The sequence below is a fragment of the Anomaloglossus baeobatrachus genome, unplaced genomic scaffold (assembly GCF_048569485.1).
Source record: "Anomaloglossus baeobatrachus isolate aAnoBae1 unplaced genomic scaffold, aAnoBae1.hap1 Scaffold_248, whole genome shotgun sequence".
Taxonomy (NCBI): domain Eukaryota; kingdom Metazoa; phylum Chordata; class Amphibia; order Anura; family Aromobatidae; genus Anomaloglossus; species Anomaloglossus baeobatrachus.
In genome coordinates, this window is record NW_027442080.1 from 236,490 (window position 1) to 262,062 (window position 25,573).

Sequence of the window (25,573 nt, forward strand, 5' to 3'; positions counted from 1 at the left end):
AGAGGTCCTGCAGTATAGATGAGGCAGATAGAGGCAGCGGACACTAGAGGGCAGCAGAGGTCCTGCAGTATAGATGAGGCAGATAGAGGCAGCGGACACTAGAGGGCAGCAGAGATCCTGCAGTATAGATGAGGCAGATAGAGGCAGCGGACACTAGAGGACAGCAGAGATCCTGCAGTATAGATGAGGCAGATAGAGGCAGCGGACACTAGAGGGCAGCAGAGGTCCTGCAGTATAGATGAGACAGATAGAGGCAGCGGACACTAGAGGGCAGCAGAGATCCTGCAGTATAGATGAGGCAGATAGAGGCAGCGGACACTAGAGGGCAGCAGAGGTCCTGCAGTATAGATGAGGCAGATAGAGGCAGCGGACACTAGAGGGCAGCAGAGATCCTGCAGTATAGATGAGGCAGATAGAGGCAGCGGACACTAGAGGGCAGCAGAGATCCTGCAGTATAGATGAGGCAGATAGAGGCAGCGGACACTAGAGGGCAGCAGAGAGTCCTGCAGTATAGATGAGGCAGATAGAGGCAGCGGACACTAGAGGGCAGCAGAGATCCTGCAGTATAGATGAGGCAGATAGAGGCAGCGGACACTAGAGGGCAGCAGAGATCCTGCAGTATAGATGAGGCAGATAGAGGCAGCGGACACTAGAGGGCAGCAGAGGTCCTGCAGTATAGATGAGGCAGATAGAGGCAGCGGACACTAGAGGGCAGCAGAGGTCCTGCAGTATAGATGAGGCAGATAGAGGCAGCGGACACTAGAGGGCAGCAGAGGTCCTGCAGTATAGATGAGGCAGATAGAGGCAGCGGACACTAGAGGGCAGCAGAGGTCCTGCAGTATAGATGAGGCAGATAGAGGCAGCGGACACTAGAGGGCAGCAGAGGTCCTGCAGTATAGATGAGGCAGATAGAGGCAGCGGACACTAGAGGGCAGCAGAGATCCTGCAGTATAGATGAGGCAGATAGAGGCAGCGGACACTAGAGGGCAGCAGAGATCCTGCAGTATAGATGAGGCAGATAGAGGCAGCGGACACTAGAGGGCAGCAGAGATCCTGCAGTATAGATGAGGCAGATAGAGGCAGCGGACACTAGAGGGCAGCAGAGATCCTGCAGTATAGATGAGGCAGATAGAGGCAGCGGACACTAGAGGGCAGCAGAGATCCTGCAGTATAGATGAGGCAGATAGAGGCAGCGGACACTAGAGGGCAGCAGAGGTCCTGCAGTATAGATGAGGCAGATAGAGGCAGCGGACACTAGAGGGCAGCAGAGATCCTGCAGTATAGATGAGGCAGATAGAGGCAGCGGACACTAGAGGGCAGCAGAGGTCCTGCAGTATAGATGAGGCAGATAGAGGCAGCGGACACTAGAGGGCAGCAGAGATCCTGCAGTATAGATGAGGCAGATAGAGGCAGCGGACACTAGAGGGCAGCAGAGATCCTGCAGTATAGATGAGGCAGATAGAGGCAGCGGACACTAGAGGGCAGCAGAGGTCCTGCAGTATAGATGAGGCAGATAGAGGCAGCGGACACTAGAGGGCAGCAGAGGTCCTGCAGTATAGATGAGGCAGATAGAGGCAGCGGACACTAGAGGGCAGCAGAGGTCCTGCAGTATAGATGAGGCAGATAGAGGCAGCGGACACTAGAGGGCAGCAGAGATCCTGCAGTATAGATGAGGCAGATAGAGGCAGCGGACACTAGAGGGCAGCAGAGATCCTGCAGTATAGATGAGGCAGATAGAGGCAGCGGACACTAGAGGGCAGCAGAGGTCCTGCAGTATAGATGAGGCAGATAGAGGCAGCGGACACTAGAGGGCAGCAGAGATCCTGCAGTATAGATGAGGCAGATAGAGGCAGCGGACACTAGAGGGCAGCAGAGATCCTGCAGTATAGATGAGGCAGATAGAGGCAGCGGACACTAGAGGGCAGCAGAGGTCCTGCAGTATAGATGAGGCAGATAGAGGCAGCGGACACTAGAGGGCAGCAGAGATCCTGCAGTATAGATGAGGCAGATAGAGGCAGCGGACACTAGAGGGCAGCAGAGGTCCTGCAGTATAGATGAGGCAGATAGAGGCAGCGGACACTAGAGGGCAGCAGAGATCCTGCAGTATAGATGAGGCAGATAGAGGCAGCGGACACTAGAGGGCAGCAGATATCCTGCAGTATAGATGAGGCAGATAGAGGCAGCGGACACTAGAGGGCAGCAGAGATCCTGCAGTATAGATGAGGCAGATAGAGGCAGCGGACACTAGAGGGCAGCAGAGGTCCTGCAGTATAGATGAGGCAGATAGAGGCAGCGGACACTAGAGGGCAGCAGAGGTCCTGCAGTATAGATGAGGCAGATAGAGGCAGCGGACACTAGAGGGCAGCAGAGATCCTGCAGTATAGATGAGGCAGATAGAGGCAGCGGACACTAGAGGGCAGCAGAGGTCCTGCAGTATAGATGAGGCAGATAGAGGCAGCGGACACTAGAGGGCAGCAGAGGTCCTGCAGTATAGATGAGGCAGATAGAGGCAGCGGACACTAGAGGGCAGCAGAGATCCTGCAGTATAGATGAGGCAGATAGAGGCAGCGGACACTAGAGGACAGCAGAGGTCCTGCAGTATAGATGAGGCAGATAGAGGCAGCGGACACTAGAGGGCAGCAGAGGTCCTGCAGTATAGATGAGGCAGATAGAGGCAGCGGACACTAGAGGACAGCAGAGATCCTGCAGTATAGATGAGGCAGATAGAGGCAGCGGACACTAGAGGGCAGCAGAGATCCTGCAGTATAGATGAGGCAGATAGAGTCAGCGGACACTAGAGGGCAGCAGAGATCCTGCAGTATAGATGAGGCAGATAGAGGCAGCGGACACTAGAGGGCAGCAGAGGTCCTGCAGTATAGATGAGGCAGATAGAGGCAGCGGACACTAGAGGGCAGCAGAGGTCCTGCAGTATAGATGAGGCAGATAGAGGCAGCGGACACTAGAGGGCAGCAGAGATCCTGCAGTATAGATGAGGCAGATAGAGGCAGCGGACACTAGAGGGCAGCAGAGATCCTGCAGTATAGATGAGGCAGATAGAGGCAGCGGACACTAGAGGGCAGCAGAGGTCCTGCAGTATAGATGAGGCAGATAGAGGCAGCGGACACTAGAGGGCAGCAGAGGTCCTGCAGTATAGATGAGGCAGATAGAGGCAGCGGACACTAGAGGGCAGCAGAGATCCTGCAGTATAGATGAGGCAGATAGAGGCAGCGGACACTAGAGGGCAGCAGAGGTCCTGCAGTATAGATGAGGCAGATAGAGGCAGCGGACACTAGAGGCAGCAGAGATCCTGCAGTATAGATGAGGCAGATAGAGGCAGCGGACACTAGAGGGCAGCAGAGGTCCTGCAGTATAGATGAGGCAGATAGAGGCAGCGGACACTAGAGGGCAGCAGAGATCCTGCAGTATAGATGAGGCAGATAGAGGCAGCGGACACTAGAGGGCAGCAGAGATCCTGCAGTATAGATGAGGCAGATAGAGGCAGCGGACACTAGAGGGCAGCAGAGGTCCTGCAGTATAGATGAGGCAGATAGAGGCAGCGGACACTAGAGGGCAGCAGAGGTCCTGCAGTATAGATGAGGCAGATAGAGGCAGCGGACACTAGAGGGCAGCAGAGGTCCTGCAGTATAGATGAGGCAGATAGAGGCAGCGGACACTAGAGGGCAGCAGAGATCCTGCAGTATAGATGAGGCAGATAGAGGCAGCGGACACTAGAGGCAGCAGAGGTCCTGCAGTATAGATGAGGCAGATAGAGGCAGCGGACACTAGAGGGCAGCAGAGATCCTGCAGTATAGATGAGGCAGATAGAGGCAGCGGACACTAGAGGGCAGCAGAGGTCCTGCAGTATAGATGAGGCAGATAGAGGCAGCGGACACTAGAGGGCAGCAGAGATCCTGCAGTATAGATGAGGCAGATAGAGGCAGCGGACACTAGAGGGCAGCAGAGATCCTGCAGTATAGATGAGGCAGATAGAGGCAGCGGACACTAGAGGGCAGCAGAGGTCCTGCAGTATAGATGAGGCAGATAGAGGCAGCGGACACTAGAGGGCAGCAGAGATCCTGCAGTATAGATGAGGCAGATAGAGGCAGCGGACACTAGAGGGCAGCAGAGGTCCTGCAGTATAGATGAGGCAGATAGAGGCAGCGGACACTAGAGGGCAGCAGAGGTCCTGCAGTATAGATGAGGCAGATAGAGGCAGCGGACACTAGAGGGCAGCAGAGGTCCTGCAGTATAGATGAGGCAGATAGAGGCAGCGGACACTAGAGGGCAGCAGAGATCCTGCAGTATAGATGAGGCAGATAGAGGCAGCGGACACTAGAGGGCAGCAGAGATCCTGCAGTATAGATGAGGCAGATAGAGGCAGCGGACACTAGAGGGCAGCAGAGATCCTGCAGTATAGATGAGGCAGATAGAGGCAGCGGACACTAGAGGGACAGCAGAGGTCCTGCAGTATAGATGAGGGCAGATAGAGGCAGCGGACACTAGAGGGCAGCAGAGGTCCTGCAGTATAGATGAGGCAGATAGAGGCAGCGGACACTAGAGGGCAGCAAAGGTCCTGCAGTATAGATGAGGCAGATAGAGGCAGCGGACACTAGAGGGCAGCAGAGGTCCTGCAGTATAGATGAGGCAGATAGAGGCAGCGGACACTAGAGGGCAGCAGAGGTCCTGCAGTATAGATGAGGCAGATAGAGGCAGCGGACACTAGAGGGCAGCAGAGATCCTGCAGTATAGATGAGGCAGATAGAGGCAGCGGACACTAGAGGGCAGCAGAGGTCCTGCAGTATAGATGAGGCAGATAGAGGCAGCGGACACTAGAGGGCAGCAGAGGTCCTGCAGTATAGATGAGGCAGATAGAGGCAGCGGACACTAGAGGGCAGCAGAGATCCTGCAGTATAGATGAGGCAGATAGAGGCAGCGGACACTAGAGGGCAGCAGAGATCCTGCAGTATAGATGAGGCAGATAGAGGCAGCGGACACTAGAGGGCAGCAGAGGTCCTGCAGTATAGATGAGGCAGATAGAGGCAGCGGACACTAGAGGGCAGCAGAGGTCCTGCAGTATAGATGAGGCAGATAGAGGCAGCGGACACTAGAGGGCAGCAGAGATCCTGCAGTATAGATGAGGCAGATAGAGGCAGCGGACACTAGAGGGCAGCAGAGGTCCTGCAGTATAGATGAGGCAGATAGAGGCAGCGGACACTAGAGGGCAGCAGAGGTCCTGCAGTATAGATGAGGCAGATAGAGGCAGCGGACACTAGAGGGCAGCAGAGGATCCTGCAGTATAGATGAGGCAGATAGAGGCAGCGGACACTAGAGGGCAGCAGAGGTCCTGCAGTATAGATGAGGCAGACCTAGAGGCAGCAGAGATCCTGCAGTATAGATGAGGCAGATAGAGGCAGCGGACACTAGAGGGCAGCAGAGATCCTGCAGTATAGATGAGGCAGACCCTAGAGGGCAGCAGAGATCCTGCAGTATAGATGAGGCAGATAGAGGCAGCGGACACTAGAGGGCAGCAGAGATCCTGCAGTATAGATGAGGCAGATAGAGGCAGCGGGACACTAGAGGGCAGCAGAGGTCCTGCAGTATAGATGAGGCAGATAGAGGCAGCGGACACTAGAGGGCAGCAGAGGTCCTGCAGTATAGATGAGGCAGATAGAGGCAGCGGACACTAGAGGGCAGCAGAGGATCCTGCAGTATAGATGAGGCAGATAGAGGCAGCGGACACTAGAGGGCAGCAGAGGTCCTGCAGTATAGATGAGGCAGATAGAGGCAGCGGACACTAGAGGACAGCAGAGATCCTGCAGTATAGATGAGGCAGATAGAGGCAGCGGACACTAGAGGGCAGCAGAGATCCTGCAGTATAGATGAGGCAGATAGAGGCAGCGGACACTAGAGGGCAGCAGAGGTCCTGCAGTATAGATGAGGCAGATAGAGGCAGCGGACACTAGAGGGCAGCAGAGATCCTGCAGTATAGATGAGGCAGATAGAGGCAGCGGACACTAGAGGGCAGCAGAGATCCTGCAGTATAGATGAGGCAGATAGAGGCAGCGGACACTAGAGGGCAGCAGAGATCCTGCAGTATAGATGAGGCAGATAGAGGCAGCGGACACTAGAGGGACAGCAGAGATCCTGCAGTATAGATGAGGCAGATAGAGGCAGCGGACACTAGAGGGCAGCAGAGATCCTGCAGTATAGATGAGGCAGATAGAGGCAGCGGACACTAGAGGGCAGCAGAGATCCTGCAGTATAGATGAGGCAGATAGAGGCAGCGGACACTAGAGGGCAGCAGAGGTCCTGCAGTATAGATGAGGCAGATAGAGGCAGCGGACACTAGAGGGCAGCAGAGATCCTGCAGTATAGATGAGGCAGATAGAGGCAGCGGACACTAGAGGGCAGCAGAGATCCTGCAGTATAGATGAGGCAGATAGAGGCAGCGGACACTAGAGGGCAGCAGAAGGTCCTGCAGTATAGATGAGACAGATAGAGGCAGCGGACACTAGAGGGCAGCAGAGGTCCTGCAGTATAGATGAGGCAGATAGAGGCAGCGGACACTAGAGGGCAGCAGAGGTCCTGCAGTATAGATGAGGCAGATAGAGGCAGCGGACACTAGAGGGCAGCAGAGGTCCTGCAGTATAGATGAGGCAGATAGAGGCAGCGGACACTAGAGGACAGCAGAGGTCCTGCAGTATAGATGAGGCAGATAGAGGCAGCGGACACTAGAGGGCAGCAGAGATCCTGCAGTATAGATGAGGCAGATAGAGGCAGCGGACACTAGAGGGCAGCAGAGGATCCTGCAGTATAGATGAGGCAGATAGAGGCAGCGGACACTAGAGGGCAGCAGAGATCCTGCAGTATAGATGAGGCAGATAGAGGCAGCGGACACTAGAGGGCAGCAGAGGTCCTGCAGTATAGATGAGGCAGATAGAGGCAGCGGACACTAGAGGGCAGCAGAGATCCTGCAGTATAGATGAGGCAGATAGAGGCAGCGGACACTAGAGGGCAGCAGAGATCCTGCAGTATAGATGAGGCAGATAGAGGCAGCGGACACTAGAGGGCAGCAGAGATCCTGCAGTATAGATGAGGCAGATAGAGGCAGCGGACACTAGAGGGCAGCAGAGGTCCTGCAGTATAGATGAGGCAGATAGAGGCAGCGGACACTAGAGGGCAGCAGAGGTCCTGCAGTATAGATGAGGCAGATAGAGGCAGCGGACACTAGAGGGCAGCAGAGGTCCTGCAGTATAGATGAGGCAGATAGAGGCAGCGGACACTAGAGGGCAGCAGAGGTCTGCAGTATAGATGAGGCAGATAGAGGCAGCGGACACTAGAGGGCAGCAGAGATCCTGCAGTATAGATGAGGCAGATAGAGGCAGCGGACACTAGAGGGCAGCAGAGGTCCTGCAGTATAGATGAGGCAGATAGAGGCAGCGGACACTAGAGGGCAGCAGAGGTCCTGCAGTATAGATGAGGCAGATAGAGGCAGCGGACACTAGAGGACAGCAGAGGTCCTGCAGTATAGATGAGGCAGATAGAGGCAGCGGACACTAGAGGGCAGCAGAGGTCCTGCAGTATAGATGAGGCAGATAGAGGCAGCGGACACTAGAGGGCAGCAGAGGTCCTGCAGTATAGATGAGGCAGATAGAGGCAGCGGACACTAGAGGGCAGCAGAGATCCTGCAGTATAGATGAGGCAGATAGAGGCAGCGGACACTAGAGGGCAGCAGAGGTCCTGCAGTATAGATGAGGCAGATAGAGGCAGCGGACACTAGAGGGCAGCAGAGGTCCTGCAGTATAGATGAGTCAGATAGAGGCAGCGGACACTAGAGGGCAGCAGAGGTCCTGCAGTATAGATGAGGCAGATAGAGGCAGCGGACACTAGAGGGCAGCAGAGGTCCTGCAGTATAGATGAGGCAGATAGAGGCAGCGGACACTAGAGGGCAGCAGAGGTCTGCAGTATAGATGAGGCAGATAGAGGCAGCGGACACTAGAGGGCAGCAGAGATCCTGCAGTATAGATGAGGCAGATAGAGGCAGCGGACACTAGAGGGCAGCAGAGGTCCTGCAGTATAGATGAGGCAGATAGAGGCAGCGGACACTAGAGGCAGCAGAGGTCCTGCAGTATAGATGAGGCAGATAGAGGCAGCGGACACTAGAGGGCAGCAGAGGTCCTGCAGTATAGATGAGGCAGATAGAGGCAGCGGACACTAGAGGACAGCAGAGATCCTGCAGTATAGATGAGGCAGATAGAGGCAGCGGACACTAGAGGCAGCAGAGATCCTGCAGTATAGATGAGGCAGATAGAGGCAGCGGACACTAGAGGGCAGCAGAGATCCTGCAGTATAGATGAGGCAGATAGAGGCAGCGGACACTAGAGGGCAGCAGAGGTCCTGCAGTATAGATGAGGCAGATAGAGGCAGCGGACACTAGAGGACAGCAGAGGTCCTGCAGTATAGATGAGGCAGATAGAGGCAGCGGACACTAGAGGGCAGCAGAGGTCCTGCAGTATAGATGAGGCAGATAGAGGCAGCGGACACTAGAGGGCAGCAGAGATCCTGCAGTATAGATGAGGCAGATAGAGGCAGCGGACACTAGAGGGCAGCAGAGATCCTGCAGTATAGATGAGGCAGATAGAGGCAGCGGACACTAGAGGGCAGCAGAGGTCCTGCAGTATAGATGAGGCAGATAGAGGCAGCGGACACTAGAGGGCAGCAGAGATCCTGCAGTATAGATGAGGCAGATAGAGGCAGCGGACACTAGAGGACAGCAGAGATCCTGCAGTATAGATGAGGCAGATAGAGGCAGCGGACACTAGAGGGCAGCAGAGATCCTGCAGTATAGATGAGGCAGATAGAGGCAGCGGACACTAGAGGGCAGCAGAGATCCTGCAGTATAGATGAGGCAGATAGAGGCAGCGGACACTAGAGGGCAGCAGAGATCCTGCAGTATAGATGAGGCAGATAGAGGCAGCGGACACTAGAGGGCAGCAGAGGTCCTGCAGTATAGATGAGGCAGATAGAGGCAGCGGACACTAGAGGGACAGCAGAGGTCCTGCAGTATAGATGAGGCAGATAGAGGCAGCGGACACTAGAGGGCAGCAGAGATCCTGCAGTATAGATGAGGCAGATAGAGGCAGCGGACACTAGAGGGCAGCAGAGATCCTGCAGTATAGATGAGGCAGATAGAGGCAGCGGACACTAGAGGGCAGCAGAGGTCCTGCAGTATAGATGAGGCAGATAGAGGCAGCGGACACTAGAGGGCAGCAGAGATCCTGCAGCATAGATGAGGCAGATAGAGGCAGCGGACACTAGAGGACAGCAGAGATCCTGCAGTATAGATGAGGCAGATAGAGGCAGCGGACACTAGAGGGCAGCAGAGGTCCTGCAGTATAGATGAGGCAGATAGAGGCAGCGGACACTAGAGGGCAGCAGAGATCCTGCAGTATAGATGAGGCAGATAGAGGCAGCGGACACTAGAGGGCAGCAGAGATCCTGCAGTATAGATGAGGCAGATAGAGGCAGCGGACACTAGAGGGCAGCAGAGATCCTGCAGTATAGATGAGGCAGATAGAGGCAGCGGACACTAGAGGACAGCAGAGGTCCTGCAGTATAGATGAGGCAGATAGAGGCAGCGGACACTAGAGGGCAGCAGAGGTCCTGCAGTATAGATGAGGCAGATAGAGGCAGCGGACACTAGAGGGCAGCAGAGGTCCTGCAGTATAGATGAGGCAGATAGAGGCAGCGGACACTAGAGGGCAGCAGAGGTCCTGCAGTATAGATGAGGCAGATAGAGGCAGCGAACACTAGAGGGCAGCAGAGGTCCTGCAGTATAGATGAGGCAGATAGAGGCAGCGGACACTAGAGGGCAGCAGAGATCCTGCAGTATAGATGAGGCAGATGGAGGCAGCGGACACTAGAGGGCAGCAGAGGTCCTGCAGTATAGATGAGGCAGATAGAGGCAGCGGACACTAGAGGGCAGCAGAGGTCCTGCAGTATAGATGAGGCAGATAGCGGCAGCGGACACTAGAGGACAGCAGAGGTCCTGCAGTATAGATGAGGCAGATAGAGGCAGCGGACACTAGAGGGCAGCAGAGGTCCTGCAGTATAGATGAGGCAGATAGAGGCAGCGGACACTAGAGGGCAGCAGAGGTCCTGCAGTATAGATGAGGTAGATAGAGGCAGCGGACACTAGAGGGCAGCAGAGATCCTGCAGTATAGATGAGGCAGATAGAGGCAGCGGACACTAGAGGGCAGCAGAGATCCTGCAGTATAGATGAGGCAGATAGAGGCAGCGGACACTAGAGGACAGCAGAGATCCTGCAGTATAGATGAGGCAGATAGAGGCAGCGGACACTAGAGGGCAGCAGAGATCCTGCAGTATAGATGAGGCAGATAGAGGCAGCGGACACTAGAGGACAGCAGAGGTCCTGCAGTATAGATGAGGCAGATAGAGGCAGCGGACACTAGAGGGCAGCAGAGGTCCTGCAGTATAGATGAGGCAGATAGAGGCAGCGGACACTAGAGGGCAGCAGAGGTCCTGCAGTATAGATGAGGCAGATAGAGGCAGCGGACACTAGAGGGCAGCAGAGGTCCTGCAGTATAGATGAGGCAGATAGAGGCAGCGGACACTAGAGGGCAGCAGAGATCCTGCAGTATAGATGAGGCAGATAGAGGCAGCGGACACTAGAGGACAGCAGAGATCCTGCAGTATAGATGAGGCAGATAGAGGCAGCGGACACTAGAGGGCAGCAGAGATCCTGCAGTATAGATGAGGCAGATACAGGCAGCGGACACTAGAGGACAGCAGAGGTCCTGCAGTATAGATGAGGCAGATAGAGGCAGCGGACACTAGAGGACAGCAGAGATCCTGCAGTATAGATGAGGCAGATAGAGGCAGCGGACACTAGAGGACAGCAGAGGTCCTGCAGTATAGATGAGGCAGATAGAGGCAGCGGACACTAGAGGGCAGCAGAGTTCCTGCAGTATAGATGAGGCAGATAGAGGCAGCGGACACTAGAGGACAGCAGAGATCCTGCAGTATAGATGAGGCAGATAGAGGCAGCGGACACTAGAGGGCAGCAGAGATCCTGCAGTATAGATGAGGCAGATAGAGGCAGCGGACACTAGAGGGCAGCAGAGGTCGTGCAGTATAGATGAGGCAGATAGAGGCAGCGGACACTAGAGGGCAGCAGAGATCCTGCAGTATAGATGAGGCAGATAGAGGCAGCGGACACTAGAGGGCAGCAGAGATCCTGCAGTATAGATGAGGCAGATAGAGGCAGCGGACACTAGAGGACAGCAGAGGTCCTGCAGTATAGATGAGGCAGATAGAGGCAGCGGACACTAGAGGGCAGCAGAGATCCGCAGTATAGATGAGGCAGATAGAGGCAGCGGACACTAGAGGGCAGCAGAGATCCTGCAGTATAGATGAGGCAGATAGAGGCAGCGGACACTAGAGGGCAGCAGAGATCCCGCAGTATAGATGAGGCAGATAGAGGCAGCGGACACTAGAGGGCAGCAGAGGTCCCGCAGTATAGATGAGGCAGATAGAGGCAGCGGACACTAGAGGACAGCAGAGGTCCTGCAGTATAGATGAGGCAGATAGAGGCAGCGGACACTAGAGGGACAGCAGAGATCCTGCAGTATAGATGAGGCAGATAGAGGCAGCGGACACTAGAGGACAGCAGAGGTCCTGCAGTATAGATGAGGCAGATAGAGGCAGCGGACACTAGAGGGCAGCAGAGATCCTGCAGTATAGATGAGGCAGATAGAGGCAGCGGACACTAGAGGGCAGCAGAGATCCCGCAGTATAGATGAGGCAGATAGAGGCAGCGGACACTAGAGGGCAGCAGAGGTCCCGCAGTATAGATGAGGCAGATAGAGGCAGCGGACACTAGAGGACAGCAGAGGTCCTGCAGTATAGATGAGGCAGATAGAGGCAGCGGACACTAGAGGACAGCAGAGATCCTGCAGTATAGATGAGGCAGATAGAGGCAGCGGACACTAGAGGGCAGCAGAGGTCCTGCAGTATAGATGAGGCAGATAGAGGCAGCGGACACTAGAGGGCAGCAGAGATCCTGCAGTATAGATGAGACAGATAGAGGCAGCGGACACTAGAGGACAGCAGAGGTCCTGCAGTATAGATGAGGCAGATAGAGGCAGCGGACACTAGAGGGCAGCAGAGGTCCTGCAGTATAGATGAGGCAGATAGAGGCAGCGGACACTAGAGGGCAGCAGAGGTCCTGCAGTATAGATGAGGCAGATGGAGGCAGCGGACACTAGAGGGCAGCAGAGGTCCTGCAGTATAGATGAGGCAGATAGAGGCAGCGGACACTAGAGGGCAGCAGAGGTCCTGCAGTATAGATGAGGCAGATAGAGGCAGCGGACACTAGAGGACAGCAGAGATCCCGCAGTATAGATGAGGCAGATAGAGGCAGCGGACACTAGAGGGCAGCAGAGGTCCTGCAGTATAGATGAGGCAGATAGAGGCAGCGGACACTAGAGGGCAGCAGAGATCCTGCAGTATAGATGAGGCAGATAGAGGCAGCGGACACTAGAGGGCAGCAGAGATCCTGCAGTATAGATGAGGCAGATAGAGGCAGCGGACACTAGAGGGCAGCAGAGATCCTGCAGTATAGATGAGGCAGATAGAGGCAGCGGACACTAGAGGGCAGCAGAGATCCTGCAGTATAGATGAGGCAGATAGAGGCAGCGGACACTAGAGGGCAGCAGAGATCCTGCAGTATAGATGAGGCAGATAGAGGCAGCGGACACTAGAGGGCAGCAGAGGTCCTGCAGTATAGATGAGGCAGATAGAGGCAGCGGACACTAGAGGGACAGCAGAGGTCCTGCAGTATAGATGAGGCAGATAGAGGCAGCGGACACTAGAGGGCAGCAGAGGTCCTGCAGTATAGATGAGGCAGATAGAGGCAGCGGACACTAGAGGGCAGCAGAGGTCCTGCAGTATAGATGAGGCAGATAGAGGCAGCGGACACTAGAGGGCAGCAGAGGTCCTGCAGTATAGATGAGGCAGATAGAGGCAGCGGACACTAGAGGACAGCAGAGATCCTGCAGTATAGATGAGGCAGATAGAGGCAGCGGACACTAGAGGGCAGCAGAGATCCTGCAGTATAGATGAGGCAGATAGAGGCAGCGGACACTAGAGGACAGCAGAGATCCTGCAGTATAGATGAGGCAGATAGAGGCAGCGGACACTAGAGGACAGCAGAGATCCTGCAGTATAGATGAGGCAGATAGAGGCAGCGGACACTAGAGGGCAGCAGAGGTCCTGCAGTATAGATGAGGCAGATAGAGGCAGCGGACACTAGGGGGCAGCAGAGGTCCTGCAGTATAGATGAGGCAGATAGAGGCAGCGGACACTAGGGGGCAGCAGAGATCCTGCAGTATAGATGAGGCAGATAGAGGCAGCGGACACTAGAGGACAGCAGAGGTCCTGCAGTATAGATGAGACAGATAGAGGCAGCGGACACTAGAGGGCAGCAGAGGTCCTGCAGTATAGATGAGGCAGATAGAGGCAGCGGACACTAGAGGGCAGCAGAGATCCTGCAGTATAGATGAGGCAGATAGAGGCAGCGGACACTAGAGGGCAGCAGAGGTCCTGCAGTATAGATGAGGCAGATAGAGGCAGCGGACACTAGAGGGCAGCAGAGGTCCTGCAGTATAGATGAGGCAGATAGAGGCAGCGGACACTAGAGGGCAGCAGAGGTCCTGCAGTATAGATGAGGCAGATAGAGGCAGCGGACACTAGAGGACAGCAGAGATCCTGCAGTATAGATGAGGCAGATAGAGGCAGCGGACACTAGAGGGCAGCAGAGGTCCTGCAGTATAGATGAGGCAGATAGAGGCAGCGGACACTAGAGGGCAGCAGAGGTCCTGCAGTATAGATGAGGCAGATAGAGGCAGCGGACACTAGAGGGCAGCAGAGATCCTGCAGCATAGATGAGGCAGATAGAGGCAGCGGACACTAGAGGGCAGCAGAGGTCCTGCAGTATAGATGAGACAGATAGAGGCAGCGGACACTAGAGGACAGCAGAGATCCTGCAGTATAGATGAGGCAGATAGAGGCAGCGGACACTAGAGGGCAGCAGAGATCCTGCAGTATAGATGAGGCAGATAGAGGCAGCGGACACTAGAGGACAGCAGAGGTCCTGCAGTATAGATGAGGCAGATAGAGGTAGCGGACACTAGAGTACAGCAGAGATCCTGCAGTATAGATGAGGCAGATAGAGGCAGCGGACACTAGAGGGACAGCAGAGATCCTGCAGTATAGATGAGGCAGATAGAGGCAGCGGACACTAGAGGGCAGCAGAGGTCCTGCAGTATAGATGAGGCAGATAGAGGCAGCGGACACTAGAGGGCAGCAGAGGTCCTGCAGTATAGATGAGGCAGATAGAGGCAGCGGACACTAGAGGGCAGCAGAGGTCCTGCAGTATAGATGAGGCAGATAGCGGCAGCGGACACTAGAGGGCAGCAGAGGTCCTGCAGTATAGATGAGGCAGATAGAGGCAGCGGACACTAGAGGACAGCAGAGGTCCTGCAGTATAGATGAGGCAGATAGAGGCAGCGGACACTAGAGGGCAGCAGAGGTCCTGCAGTATAGATGAGGCAGATAGAGGCAGCGGACACTAGAGGACAGCAGAGATCCTGCAGTATAGATGAGGCAGATAGAGGCAGCGGACACTAGAGGGCAGCAGAGATCCTGCAGTATAGATGAGGCAGATAGAGGCAGCGGACACTAGAGGGCAGCAGAGATCCTGCAGTATAGATGAGGCAGATAGAGGCAGCGGACACTAGAGGGCAGCAGAGGTCCTGCAGTATAGATGAGGCAGATAGAGGCAGCGGACACTAGAGGGCAGCAGAGGTCCTGCAGTATAGATGAGGCAGATAGAGGCAGCGGACACTAGAGGGCAGCAGAGGTCCTGCAGTATAGATGAGGCAGATAGAGGCAGCGGACACTAGAGGGCAGCAGAGGTCCTGCAGTATAGATGAGGCAGATAGAGGCAGCGGACACTAGAGGGCAGCAGAGGTCCTGCAGTATAGATGAGGCAGATAGAGGCAGCGGACACTAGAGGACAGCAGAGGTCCTGCAGTATAGATGAGGCAGATAGAGGCAGAGGACACTAGAGGGCAGCAGAGATCCTGCAGTATAGATGAGGCAGATAGAGGCAGCGGACACTAGAGGGCAGCAGAGGTCCTGCAGTATAGATGAGGCAGATAGAGGCAGCGGACACTAGAGGGCAGCAGAGGTCCTGCAGTATAGATGAGGCAGATAGAGGCAGCGGACACTAGAGGGCAGCAGAGGTCCTGCAGTATAGATGAGGCAGATAGAGGCAGCGGACACTAGAGGGCAGCAGAGATCCTGCAGTATAGATGAGGCAGATAGAGGCAGCGGACACTAGAGGGCAGCAGAGATCCTGCAGTATAGATGAGGCAGATAGAGGCAGCGGACACTAGAGGGCAGCAGAGGTCCTGCAGTATAGATGAGGCAGATAGAGGCAGCGGACACTAGAGGGCAGCAGAGGTCCTGCAGTATAGATGAGGCAGCGGACACTAGAGGGCAGCAGAGATCCTGCAGTATAGATGAGGCAGATAGAGGCAGCGGACACTAGAGGGCAGCAGAGGTCCTGCAGTATAGATGAGGCAGATAGAGGCAGCGGACACTAGGGGGCAGCACCTGTCGGTGTGTTTCCGGGTCCTCCATTATTCCTCCGGTCTTTCTGGCCGGTCTCTTTTTCTTCGTTCCTGATGAGGGATTTCCTCAGTTTCCTCCCGCCTCTAGCCGCCCGCAGATCTTCTGCCCACCAATAGAGGGAGCCGTTGCTACCAGGAAATGAACCTCTCTGGCTTCTTCAGGGTTAATATAAGATGGTGGCGCTGTGTCATGTTATAGAGAGGTGGTAACATCTACTAAACTGCATGGGCGGCTCAGTGCATGGACGCCGGGGGGGACACAGGGCTTGTGCGGATTGATGGGGCAGCACATTGTGGTGAGGGTCCTCAGGGAATGGTCGTAGCAGCCTCCTCCCCCCACAGATGACGGCACTGGCGCGCTCCCCACTCCACATGACACTGGTTTCTTTCTCTTTCACAGAAAGCCAAATTGGGTCCCGCGGGTAACAAGGTGATCAGCCCGGCCGAGGAGCGCAAGCCGTACGTCCCCTCCAACAACATCGACAGCGTCAAACTCACCGACTTCACCTTTCTCATGGTGCTCGGCAAGGGAAGCTTTGGAAAGGTGCGGAAGAGATCCGAGGGGGCGGGGAAATTACTCGCAGGTGGAGTCATGTTAGTAGGAGGGACATGTATAGTAGAGCAGAAGGTACTCAGGGGTGGGGTCAGGTTATTAGGAGGGGCATGTATAATATAGTGGAGCAAAAGTTACTCAGGGGCGGGGTCAGGTTATTAGGGGGCATGTATAATGTAGGGGATGAGAATTTACTCAGGGGCGGTGTCAGGTTATTGGGAGGGGCATGTATAATAATGTAGAGGATGAGAAGTTACTTAGGTGTGGGGTCTGTTTATTATTAGGGGCATGTATATTGTAGGGGATAAGTTACTCAAGGGTGGGGTCAGGTTATTAGGGGGCATGTATAATGTAGGGGATGTGAAGTTATTCAGGGGCGGGGTCAGGTTATTAGGAGGGGCATGTATAATGTAGGGGATGAGAAGTTACTCAGGGGCGGGGTCAGGTTATTAAGAGGGGCATGTATAATAATGCAGGGGATGAGAAGTTACTTAGGGGCGGGGTCAGTTTATTAGGAGGGGCATGTATAATAATGTAGGGGATGAGACGTTACTCAGGGGCGGGCTCAGGTTATTAGGAGGGGCATGTATAATAATGTAGGGGATGAGAAGTTACTCAGGGGCGGGGTCAGGTTATTAGGAGGGTCATGTATAATAATGTAGGGGATGAGAAGTTACTCAATGGCGGGGTCAGGTTATTAGGAGGGGCATGTATAATGTAGGGGATGAGACGTTACTCAGGGGTGGGGTCAGTTTATTAGGAGGGTCATGTATAATAATGTAGGGGATGAGACGTTACTCAGGGACGGGGTGTTAGAATTCAGGTGGTCAGATGAACATGTCGGCTGGAGTGTTGATACCGGCTCTTGGGGTGATGACCTCCTGATTTTTCTCAGGTGATGTTAGCGGAGAGGAAGGGGTGTGATGAGCTTTATGCCATCAAAATCCTGAAGAAGGACGTAGTGATCCAGGACGATGACGTAGAGTGCACCATGGTGGAGAAGCGGGTGCTGGCGCTGCTGGACAAGCCGCCATTCCTCACTCAGCTGCACTCCTGCTTCCAGACTGTGGTAAGGGGCGGGCGATGGGCTTAGGGGCGGGCGATGGTGGCAGGTGATGGGCTCAGGAGCAGGGCGATGGACTAAGGGGTGGTGTGATGGGCTCAGGGGGCGGGCGATGGTGGCAGGTGATGGGCTCAGGGGTGGGCGATGGGCTCAGGAGCAGGGCGATGGACTAAGGGGCGGTGTGATGGGCTCAGGGGCAGGCGATGGGCTCAGGGGCGGGCGATGGTGGCAGGTGATGGGCTCAGGAGCAGGGCGATGGCCTAAGGGGCGGTGTGATGGGCTCAGGGGCGGGCGATGGTGGCAGGTGATGGGCTCAGGGGTGGGCGATGGGCTCAGGGGCGGGCGATGGTGGCAGGTGATGGGCTCAGGGGTGGGTGATGGTGGCAAGTGATGGTCTCAGGAGCAGAGCGATGGGCTAAGGGGCGGTGTGATGGGCTCAGGAGCAGAGCGATGGGCTAAGGGGCGGTGTGATGGGCTCAGGGGCGGGCGATGGTGGCAGGGGGTGGGCGATGGGCTCAGGGGCAGGTGATGGTGGCAGGGGGTGGGCGATGGGCTCAGGGGCGGGCGATGGTGGCAGGGGGTGGGCGATGGGCTCAGGGGCAGGCGATGGTGGCAGGCGATGGGCTCAGGGGCGGGCGATGGTGGCAGGTGATGGGCTCAGGAGCAGGGCGATGGCCTAAGGGGCGGTGTGATGGGCTCAGGGGCGGGCGATGGTGGCAGGTGATGGGCTCAGGGGTGGGCGATGGGCTCAGGGGCGGGCGATGGTGGCAGGTGATGGGCTCAGGGGTGGGTGATGGTGGCAAGTGATGGGGCTCAGGAGTAGAGCGATGGGCTAAGGGGCGGGCGATGGTGGCAGGTGATGGGCTCAGGGGCGGGGCGATGGTGGCAGGTGATGGGCTCAGGGGCCCATGGTGGCAGGTGGTCGATGGTCGGTGGTCGATGGTGGCAAGTGATGGGCTCAGGGGCAGGGCGATGAGCTAAGGGGCAGTGTGATGGGCTCAGGGGCAGGTCGATGGTGGCAGTTGATGGGCTCAGGGGCGGGGCGATGGTGGCAGGTGATGGGCTCAGGGGCGGGGCGATGGTGCCAGGTGATGGGCTCAGGGGCCCATGGTGGCAGGTGGTCGATGGTGGCAGGTGATGGGCTCAGGGGCGGGGCGATGGTGGCAGGTGATGGGCTCAGGGGCGGGCCATGGGCATGGGGTGTATGCAGGGGCGGGAGATAAGGACAGGTGATAAGGGTGGATGATGGAGAAGGTGATGGTGTGGGTGATGACCTCGAGGGCGGGCGGTGGGTGTGGTTTGGGGCCAGGTGATGGGGAGGGTGATGACCTCGCGGTGGTTATGGTGCGGGGTCAGGTGATGGGGCGGGTGGTGATGACCTCGGGGGCGGGCGGTGGGTGTGGTGATGACCTCGGCGGTGGGTGTGGTGCGGGGTCAGGTGATGGGGCGGGTGGTGATAACCTCGGGGGCGGGCGGTGGGTGTGGTGCGGGGGAGGGTGATGACCTCGGGGGCGGTGGGTGTGGTGCGGGGTCAGGTGATGGGGCGGGTGGTGATAACCGCAGCGGCGGGCAGTGGGTGTGGTTTGGGGCCAGGTGATGGGGAGGGTGATGACCTCGCGGGCGGTGGGTATGGTGCGGGGTCAGGTGATGGGGCGGGTGGTGATGACCTCGGGGGCGGGCGGTGGGTGTGGTGCGGGGTCAGGTGATAGGGCGGGTGATGATGACCTCGGGGGCGGGCGGTGGGTGTGGTCCGGGGCCAGGTGATGGGGCGGGTGGTGATGACCTCGGGGGCGGGCGGTGGGTGTGATGATGACCTCGGGGGCGGGCGGTGGGTGTGGTGCGGGGTCAGGTGATGGGGCGGGTGGTGATGACCTCGGGGGCGGGCGGTGGGTGTGGTTTGGGGCCAGGTGATGGGGAGGGTGATGACCTCGCGGGCGGTGGGTGTGGTGATGACCTCGGGGGCGGGCGGTGGGTGTGGTGATGACCTCGGGGGCGGGCGGTAGGTGTGGTGCGTGGTCAGGTGATGGGGCGGGTGATGATGACCTCGGGGGCGGGCGGTGGGTGTGGTGCGGGGTCAGGTGATAGGGCGGGTGATGATGACCTCGGGGGCGGGCGGTGGGTGTGGTCCGGGGCCAGGTGATGGGGCGGGTGGTGATGACCTCGGGGGCGGCCGGTGGGTGTGGTGCGGGGTCAGGTGATGGGGCGGGTGATGATGACCTCGGGGGCGGGCGGTGGGTGTGGTGTGGGGCCAGGTGATGGGGCGGGTGGTGATAACCTCAGGGGCGGGCGGTGGGTGTGGTTTGGGGCCAGGTGATGGGGAGGGTGATGACCTCGCGGGCGGTGGGTATGGTGCGGGGTCAGGTGATGTGGCGGGTGGTGATGACCTCGGGGGCGGGCGGTGGGTGTGGTGCGGGGCCAGGTGATGGGGCGGGTGGTGATGACCTCGGGGGCCGGCGTTGGGTGTGGTGATGACCTCGCGGGCGGTGGGTGTGGTGCGACGTCAGGTGAAGGGGTGCGGGTGGTGATAACCTCGCGGGCGGTGGGTGTGGTTTGGGGCCAGGTGATGGGGAGGGTGATGACCTCGCGGGCGGTGGGTATGGTGCGGGGTCAGGTGATGGGGCGGGTGGTGATGACCTCGGGGGCGGGCGGTGGGTGTGGTCCGGGGCCAGGTGATGTGGCGGGTGGTGACCTCGGGGGCGGGCGGTGGGTGTGGTCCGGGGCCAGGTGATGTGGCGGGTGGTGATGACCTCGGGGGCGGGCGGTGGGTGTGGTCCGGGGCCAGGTGATGTGGCGGGTGGTGATGACCTCGGGGGCGGGCGGTGGGTGTGGTCCGGGGCCAGGTGATGTGGCGGGTGGTGATGACCTCGGGGGCGGGCGGTGGGTGTGGTGCGGGGTCAGGTGATGGGGCGGGTGGTGATAACCTCAGGGGCGGGCGGTGGGTGTGGTTTGGGGCCAGGTGATGGGGAGGGTGATGACCTCGCGGGCGGTGGGTGTGGTGCGGGGTCAGGTGATGGGGCGGGTGGTGATGACCTCGGGGGCGGGCGGTGGGTGTGGTGATGACCTCGCGGGTGGTGGGTGTGGTCCGGGGCCAGGTGATGTGGCGGGTGGTGATGACCTCGGGGGCGGGCGGTGGGTGTGGTGCGGGGTCAGGTGATGGGGCGGGTGGTGATGACCTCGGGGGCGGGCGGTGGGTGTGGTGATGACCTCGCGGGTGGTGGGTGTGGTGCAGGGTCAGGTGATAGGGCAGGTGATGATGACCTCGGGGGCGGGCGGTGGGTGTAATTCGGGGTCAGCGCCGCGGTCTCACACTCTCCGCTCTGTCCTAGGACCGGCTGTACTTCGTCATGGAGTACGTGAATGGAGGAGACCTGATGTATCACATCCAGCAAGTGGGGAAGTTCAAGGAGCCGCAGGCCGTGTAAGTCGCCCCCCCCCCCTCCCCCCGCAACACTGCCACCCCCCCTCGCGGCACGACCCCCTCTGCCCCTCATGGAGTGCGACATGACCCCCTCACCGCTGCAGTCTGCCCCATGTTGTGGCCCCCGGAGGTGCCCCGCGCCCCTGATCACATGATCTCTCTCCCGCCAGGTTCTACGCGGCTGAGATCTCAGACGGCCTCTTCTTCTTGCACAAGAAAGGCATCGTGTACAGGTGAGAGCCCCCCGCGGACCCCCGAGGCGCCGGCCTTGCCTCCATTTAACCCTTGTGACTCCCTCTCACAGAGACCTGAAGTTGGACAATGTGATGCTGGACTCGGAGGGACACATAAAGATCGCAGACTTCGGGATGTGTAAGGAGCACATGGTGGACGGGGTGACCACCCGCACCTTCTGCGGGACCCCCGACTACATCGCCCCCGAGGTACGTCTCCTGGGAGCACAGAGTGAAGGAGCAGGGTGCCCAGCAGCACAGAGGACTTCAGCAGATCATGGCCGCCAGCTGTGAATGTGATGGATCCCTCCGCGGTGAGGTGGCGGTGGTCCCCGCTGGGTGGGATCTGTCCCCTGCACAGTCCTGTGGGGGCAGCCTGCAGTGTAAAGAATGGAGGGTTGGTCGTCAGGTCTCATCCTGGGTCCATTTCTCATCTCCTCCCCGTGTGGTCTGGTGAATGAGGATACAATGTATCTAATCCATAAGAGTGATGGCCGCCATGCTTTACACTGCAGGCCGCATCCAGAGCGCTACTAAGGCCTCATCAGGCAGTGGCTGCTTAATGGCGAGAGTGAGAATGAGCGGCGCGGACCCGTAATAATCCGCCATAAAAACCACCCGGCGAGAACTCACAGCGGGCAGCAAAAGGGTGCGGACTGTGGGGGGTCCGGGGCGCGGGGAGGGTCTGCAGTGCAAGGAGGGTCCGGGGCGCGGGGAGTTTCTGCAGTGCAAGGAGGGTCCAGGGCGCGGGGAGTGCCTGCAGTGCAAGGAGGGTCTGCAGTGCAAGGGGGGTCCAGGGCGCGGGGAGGGTCTGCAGTGCAAGGAGGGTCCGGGGCACGGGGAGGGTCTGCAGTGCAAGGGGGGTCCAGGGCGCGGGGAGTGCCTGCAGTGCAAGGAGGGTCTGCAGTGCAAGGGGGGTCCAGGGCGCGGGGAGGGTCTGCAGTGCAAGGAGGGTCCGGGGCGCGGGGAGGGTCTGCAGTGCAAGAAGGGTCCGGGGCGCGGGGAGGGTCTGCAGTGCAAGGGGGTCCAGGGCGCGGGGAGGGTCTGCAGTGCAAGGAGGGTCTGCAGTGCAAGGGGGTCCAGGGCTCAGGGAGGGTCTGCAGTGCAAGGTGGGTCCGGGGCACAGGGAGTGTCTGCAGTGCAAGGAGGGTCCAGGGCTCAGGGAGGGTCTGCAGTGCAAGGAGGGTCGAGGGCGCGGGGAGGGTCTGCAGTGCAAGGAGGGTCCGGGGCACAGGGAGTGTCTGCAGTGCGGGGAGGGTCTGCAGTGCAAGGAGGGTCCAGGGCGTGGGGAGGGTCTGCAGTGCAAGGAGAGTCCAGGGCGCGGGGAGGGTCTGCAGTGCAAGGAGGGTCCAGGGCTCGGGGAGGGTCTGCAGTGCAAGGAGGGTCCGGGGCGCGGGGAGGGTCTGCAGTGCAAGGAGGGTCCGGGGCGCAGGGAGGGTCTGCAGTGCAAGGAGGGTCCGGGGCGCGGGGAGGGTCTGCAGTGCAAGGAGGGTCCAGGGCTCGGGGAGGGTCTGCAGTGCAAGGAGGGTCCAGGGCTCGGGGAGGGTCTGCAGTGCAAGGAGGGTCCAGGGCGCGGGGAGGGTCTGCAGTGCAAGGAGGGTCCAGGGCTCGGGGAGGGTCTGCAGTGCAAGGAGGGTCCGGGGCGCGGGGAGGGTCTGCAGTGCAAGGAGGGTCCAGGGCTCGGGGAGGGTCTGCAGTGCAAGGAGGGTCCAGGGCTCGGGGAGGGTCTGCAGTGCAAGGAGGGTCCGGGGCGCGGGGAGGGTCTGCAGTGCAGGGAGGGTCCAGGGCTCGGGGAGGGTCTGCAGTGCAAGGAGGGTCTGCAGTGCAAAGAGGGTCCGGTGCATGGGGAGGGTGTGGGATGGCGGGAGGATCCACAGTTCCAAAAGGGTCCGGTGCGCGAGAAGGGTCCAGTGAATGGGGAAGGTCCAGTGAATTGGGAGGGTGTGGGATGCCAGGAGGGTCTGCAGTGCAAGGAGGGTCCGGTGCATGGGGAGGGTCCGGAGCACCAGAAGGGTCCAGTGAGTGGGGTTGTCCAGGGCACGGGAAGGGTACGGAGTGCCAGAAGTGTGCGGGGTGCCAGGAGGGTCCGGGGCGCAGGGAGAATCTGGGATGCGGGGAGGGTCCGGGGTACTGGGAGGGTCCGGGGTGCTGGGAGGGTCCGGGGTGCTGGGAGGGTCCGGGGCGCCGGGAGGGTCCGGGGCGCCGGGAGGGTCCGGGGCGCCGGGAGGGTCCGGGGCGCCGGGAGGGTCCGGGGCGCCGGGAGGGTCCGGGGCGCAGGGAGGGTCCGAGGTGCTGGGAGGGTCCGGGAGGGTCCGGGGCGCAGGGAGAATCTGGGATGCGGGGAGGGTCCGAGGTGCTGGGAGGGTCCGGGAGGGTCCGGGGCGCAGGGAGAATCTGGGATGCGGGGAGGGTCAAGGGGTGCTGGGAGGGTCCGGGGCGCCGGGAGAATCTGGGATGCGGGGAGGGTCCGGGGCGCCGGGAGGGTCTGGGGCGTGGGGAGGATCTGGGATGCAGGGAAGTTCTGGGGTGCAGGGAGGGTCCGGGGGCGCAAGAAGGATGTAGGGAGGTTCTGGGGTGCAGGGAGGGTTTGCAGGAGGTGGAGGGTTCAGGGGCTCAGGGAGGGTCTGGGGCATGGGGAGGGTTCGGGATTCGGGTAAGGTCCAGGGCACAAGTGGTCCCCTGCGGCTCCTCCAGCACCAAAGGTCTGGAGCTCTGATTATTGGGGTCCGGGCCTCCTGAGAGTACTTATTTTGGGTCCCTGGCTTCTGGCATGTGTTGGGGGGGGCGCGGGTCTCGTGACTTCTATATTGGGCACAGGAGGATGATTCTCGCCCTCGCACACCCCTCTCACCTGCCTCTTCCTCCGCCGTCGCCTGCTGTGGGGGAGGGGGCTGCGGCTCCTCAGATGTTTCACCGTGAAAATACCTGTATACAGGGAGACCACAGCTGAAGGGTCCAGAACCAGCGCCTGTCCGACCCCAACCCTAAATCATCCCAATATCAGGGGCAGCACTGTATGTCGGGGGGTGGCTACAGTCTACTACTCCCTGTTATCAGCCAGTGAGCGCTGTACACTGACCTCTCTCTCCTCCACAGATTATTGCCTATCAGCCGTACGGGAAGTCGGTGGACTGGTGGGCTTACGGCGTGCTGCTGTACGAGATGCTGGCGGGGCAGGTGAGTGCGGGCGAATCCCCCGAATACGGAGGAGAGGCGGGCGGCCCCCGAATACTGAGGAGAGGCGGGCGTCCCCCGAATACTGAGGAGAGGCGGGCGTCCCCCCGAATACTGAGGAGAGGCGGGCGTCCCCCGAATACTGAGGAGAGGCGGGCGTCCCCCCGAATACTGAGGAGAGGCGGGCGGCCCCCGAATACTGAGGAGAGGCGGGCGTCCCCCGAATACTGAGGAGAGGCGGGCGTCCCCCGAATACTGAGGAGAGGCGGGCGTCCCCCGAATACTGAGGAGAGGCGGGCGTCCCCCGAATACTGAGGAGAGGCGGGCGTCCCCCCGAATACTGAGGAGAGGCGGGCGTCCCCCCGAATACTGAGGAGAGGCGGGCGTCCCCCCGAATACTGAGGAGAGGCGGGTGTCCCCCCGAATACTGAGGAGAGGCGGGTGTCCCCCCGAATACTGAGGAGAGGCGGGCGTCCCCCCGAATACTGAGGAGAGACGGGTGTCCCCCGAATACTGAGGAGAGGCGGGCGTCCCCCCGAATACTGTATACAGTGTCCTCCTCTGTAGTGTAGGGATATATATGTATACGGTGTCCTCCTCTGTAGTGTAGGGATATATATGTATGCGGTGTCCTCCTCTGTAGTGTAGAGATATATATGTATACAGTGTCCTCCTCTGTAGTGTAGAGATATATATGTATACAGTGTCCTCCTCTGTAGTGTAGAGATATATATGTATACAGTGTCCTCCTCTGTAGTGTAGAGATATATATGTATACAGTGTCCTCCTCTGTAGTGTAGAGATATATATGTATACAGTGTCCTCCTCTGTAGTGTAGAGATATATATGTATACAGTGTCCTCCTCTGTAGTGTAGAGATATATATGTATACAGTGTCCTCCTCTGTAGTGTAGGGATTTATATGTATACAGTGTCCTCCTCTGTAGTGTAGGGATATATATGTATACAGTGTCCTCCTCTGTAGTGTAGGGATATATATGTATACAGTGTCCTCCTCTGTAGTGTAGAGATATATATGTATACAGTGTCCTCCTCTGTAGTGTAGCGATATATATGTATACAGTGTCCTCCTCTGTAGTGTAGGGATATATATGTATACAGTGTCCTCCTCTGTAGTGTAGGGATATATATGTATACAGTGTCCTCCTCTGTAGTGTAGGGATATATATGTACACAGTGTCCTCCTCTGTAGTGTAGAGATATATATGTATACAGTGTCCTCCTCTGTAGTGTAGGGATATATATGTATACAGTGTCCTCCTCTGTAGTGTAGAGATATATATGTATACAGTGTCCTCCTCTGTAGTGTAGAGATATATATGTATACAGTGTCCTCCTCTGTAGTGTAGAGATATATATGTACACAGTGTCCTCCTCTGTAGTGTAGAGATATA

General features: G+C 58.2%; 1 protein-coding gene across 1 annotated transcript in view; it reads left to right on the forward strand.

Annotated features, from left to right (window-relative positions):
- LOC142262561 (protein kinase C alpha type-like) overlaps nucleotides 1–25,573 on the forward strand; it is a 270,331-nt gene that overhangs the window by 214,539 nt on the left and 30,219 nt on the right. The window contains 6 exon segments of the mRNA XM_075332179.1: nucleotides 16,118–16,261; nucleotides 17,166–17,339; nucleotides 20,660–20,751; nucleotides 20,922–20,984; nucleotides 21,056–21,194; nucleotides 24,081–24,161. Of these exon segments, the coding sequence (XP_075188294.1) occupies nucleotides 16,118–16,261; nucleotides 17,166–17,339; nucleotides 20,660–20,751; nucleotides 20,922–20,984; nucleotides 21,056–21,194; nucleotides 24,081–24,161 (693 nt within the window).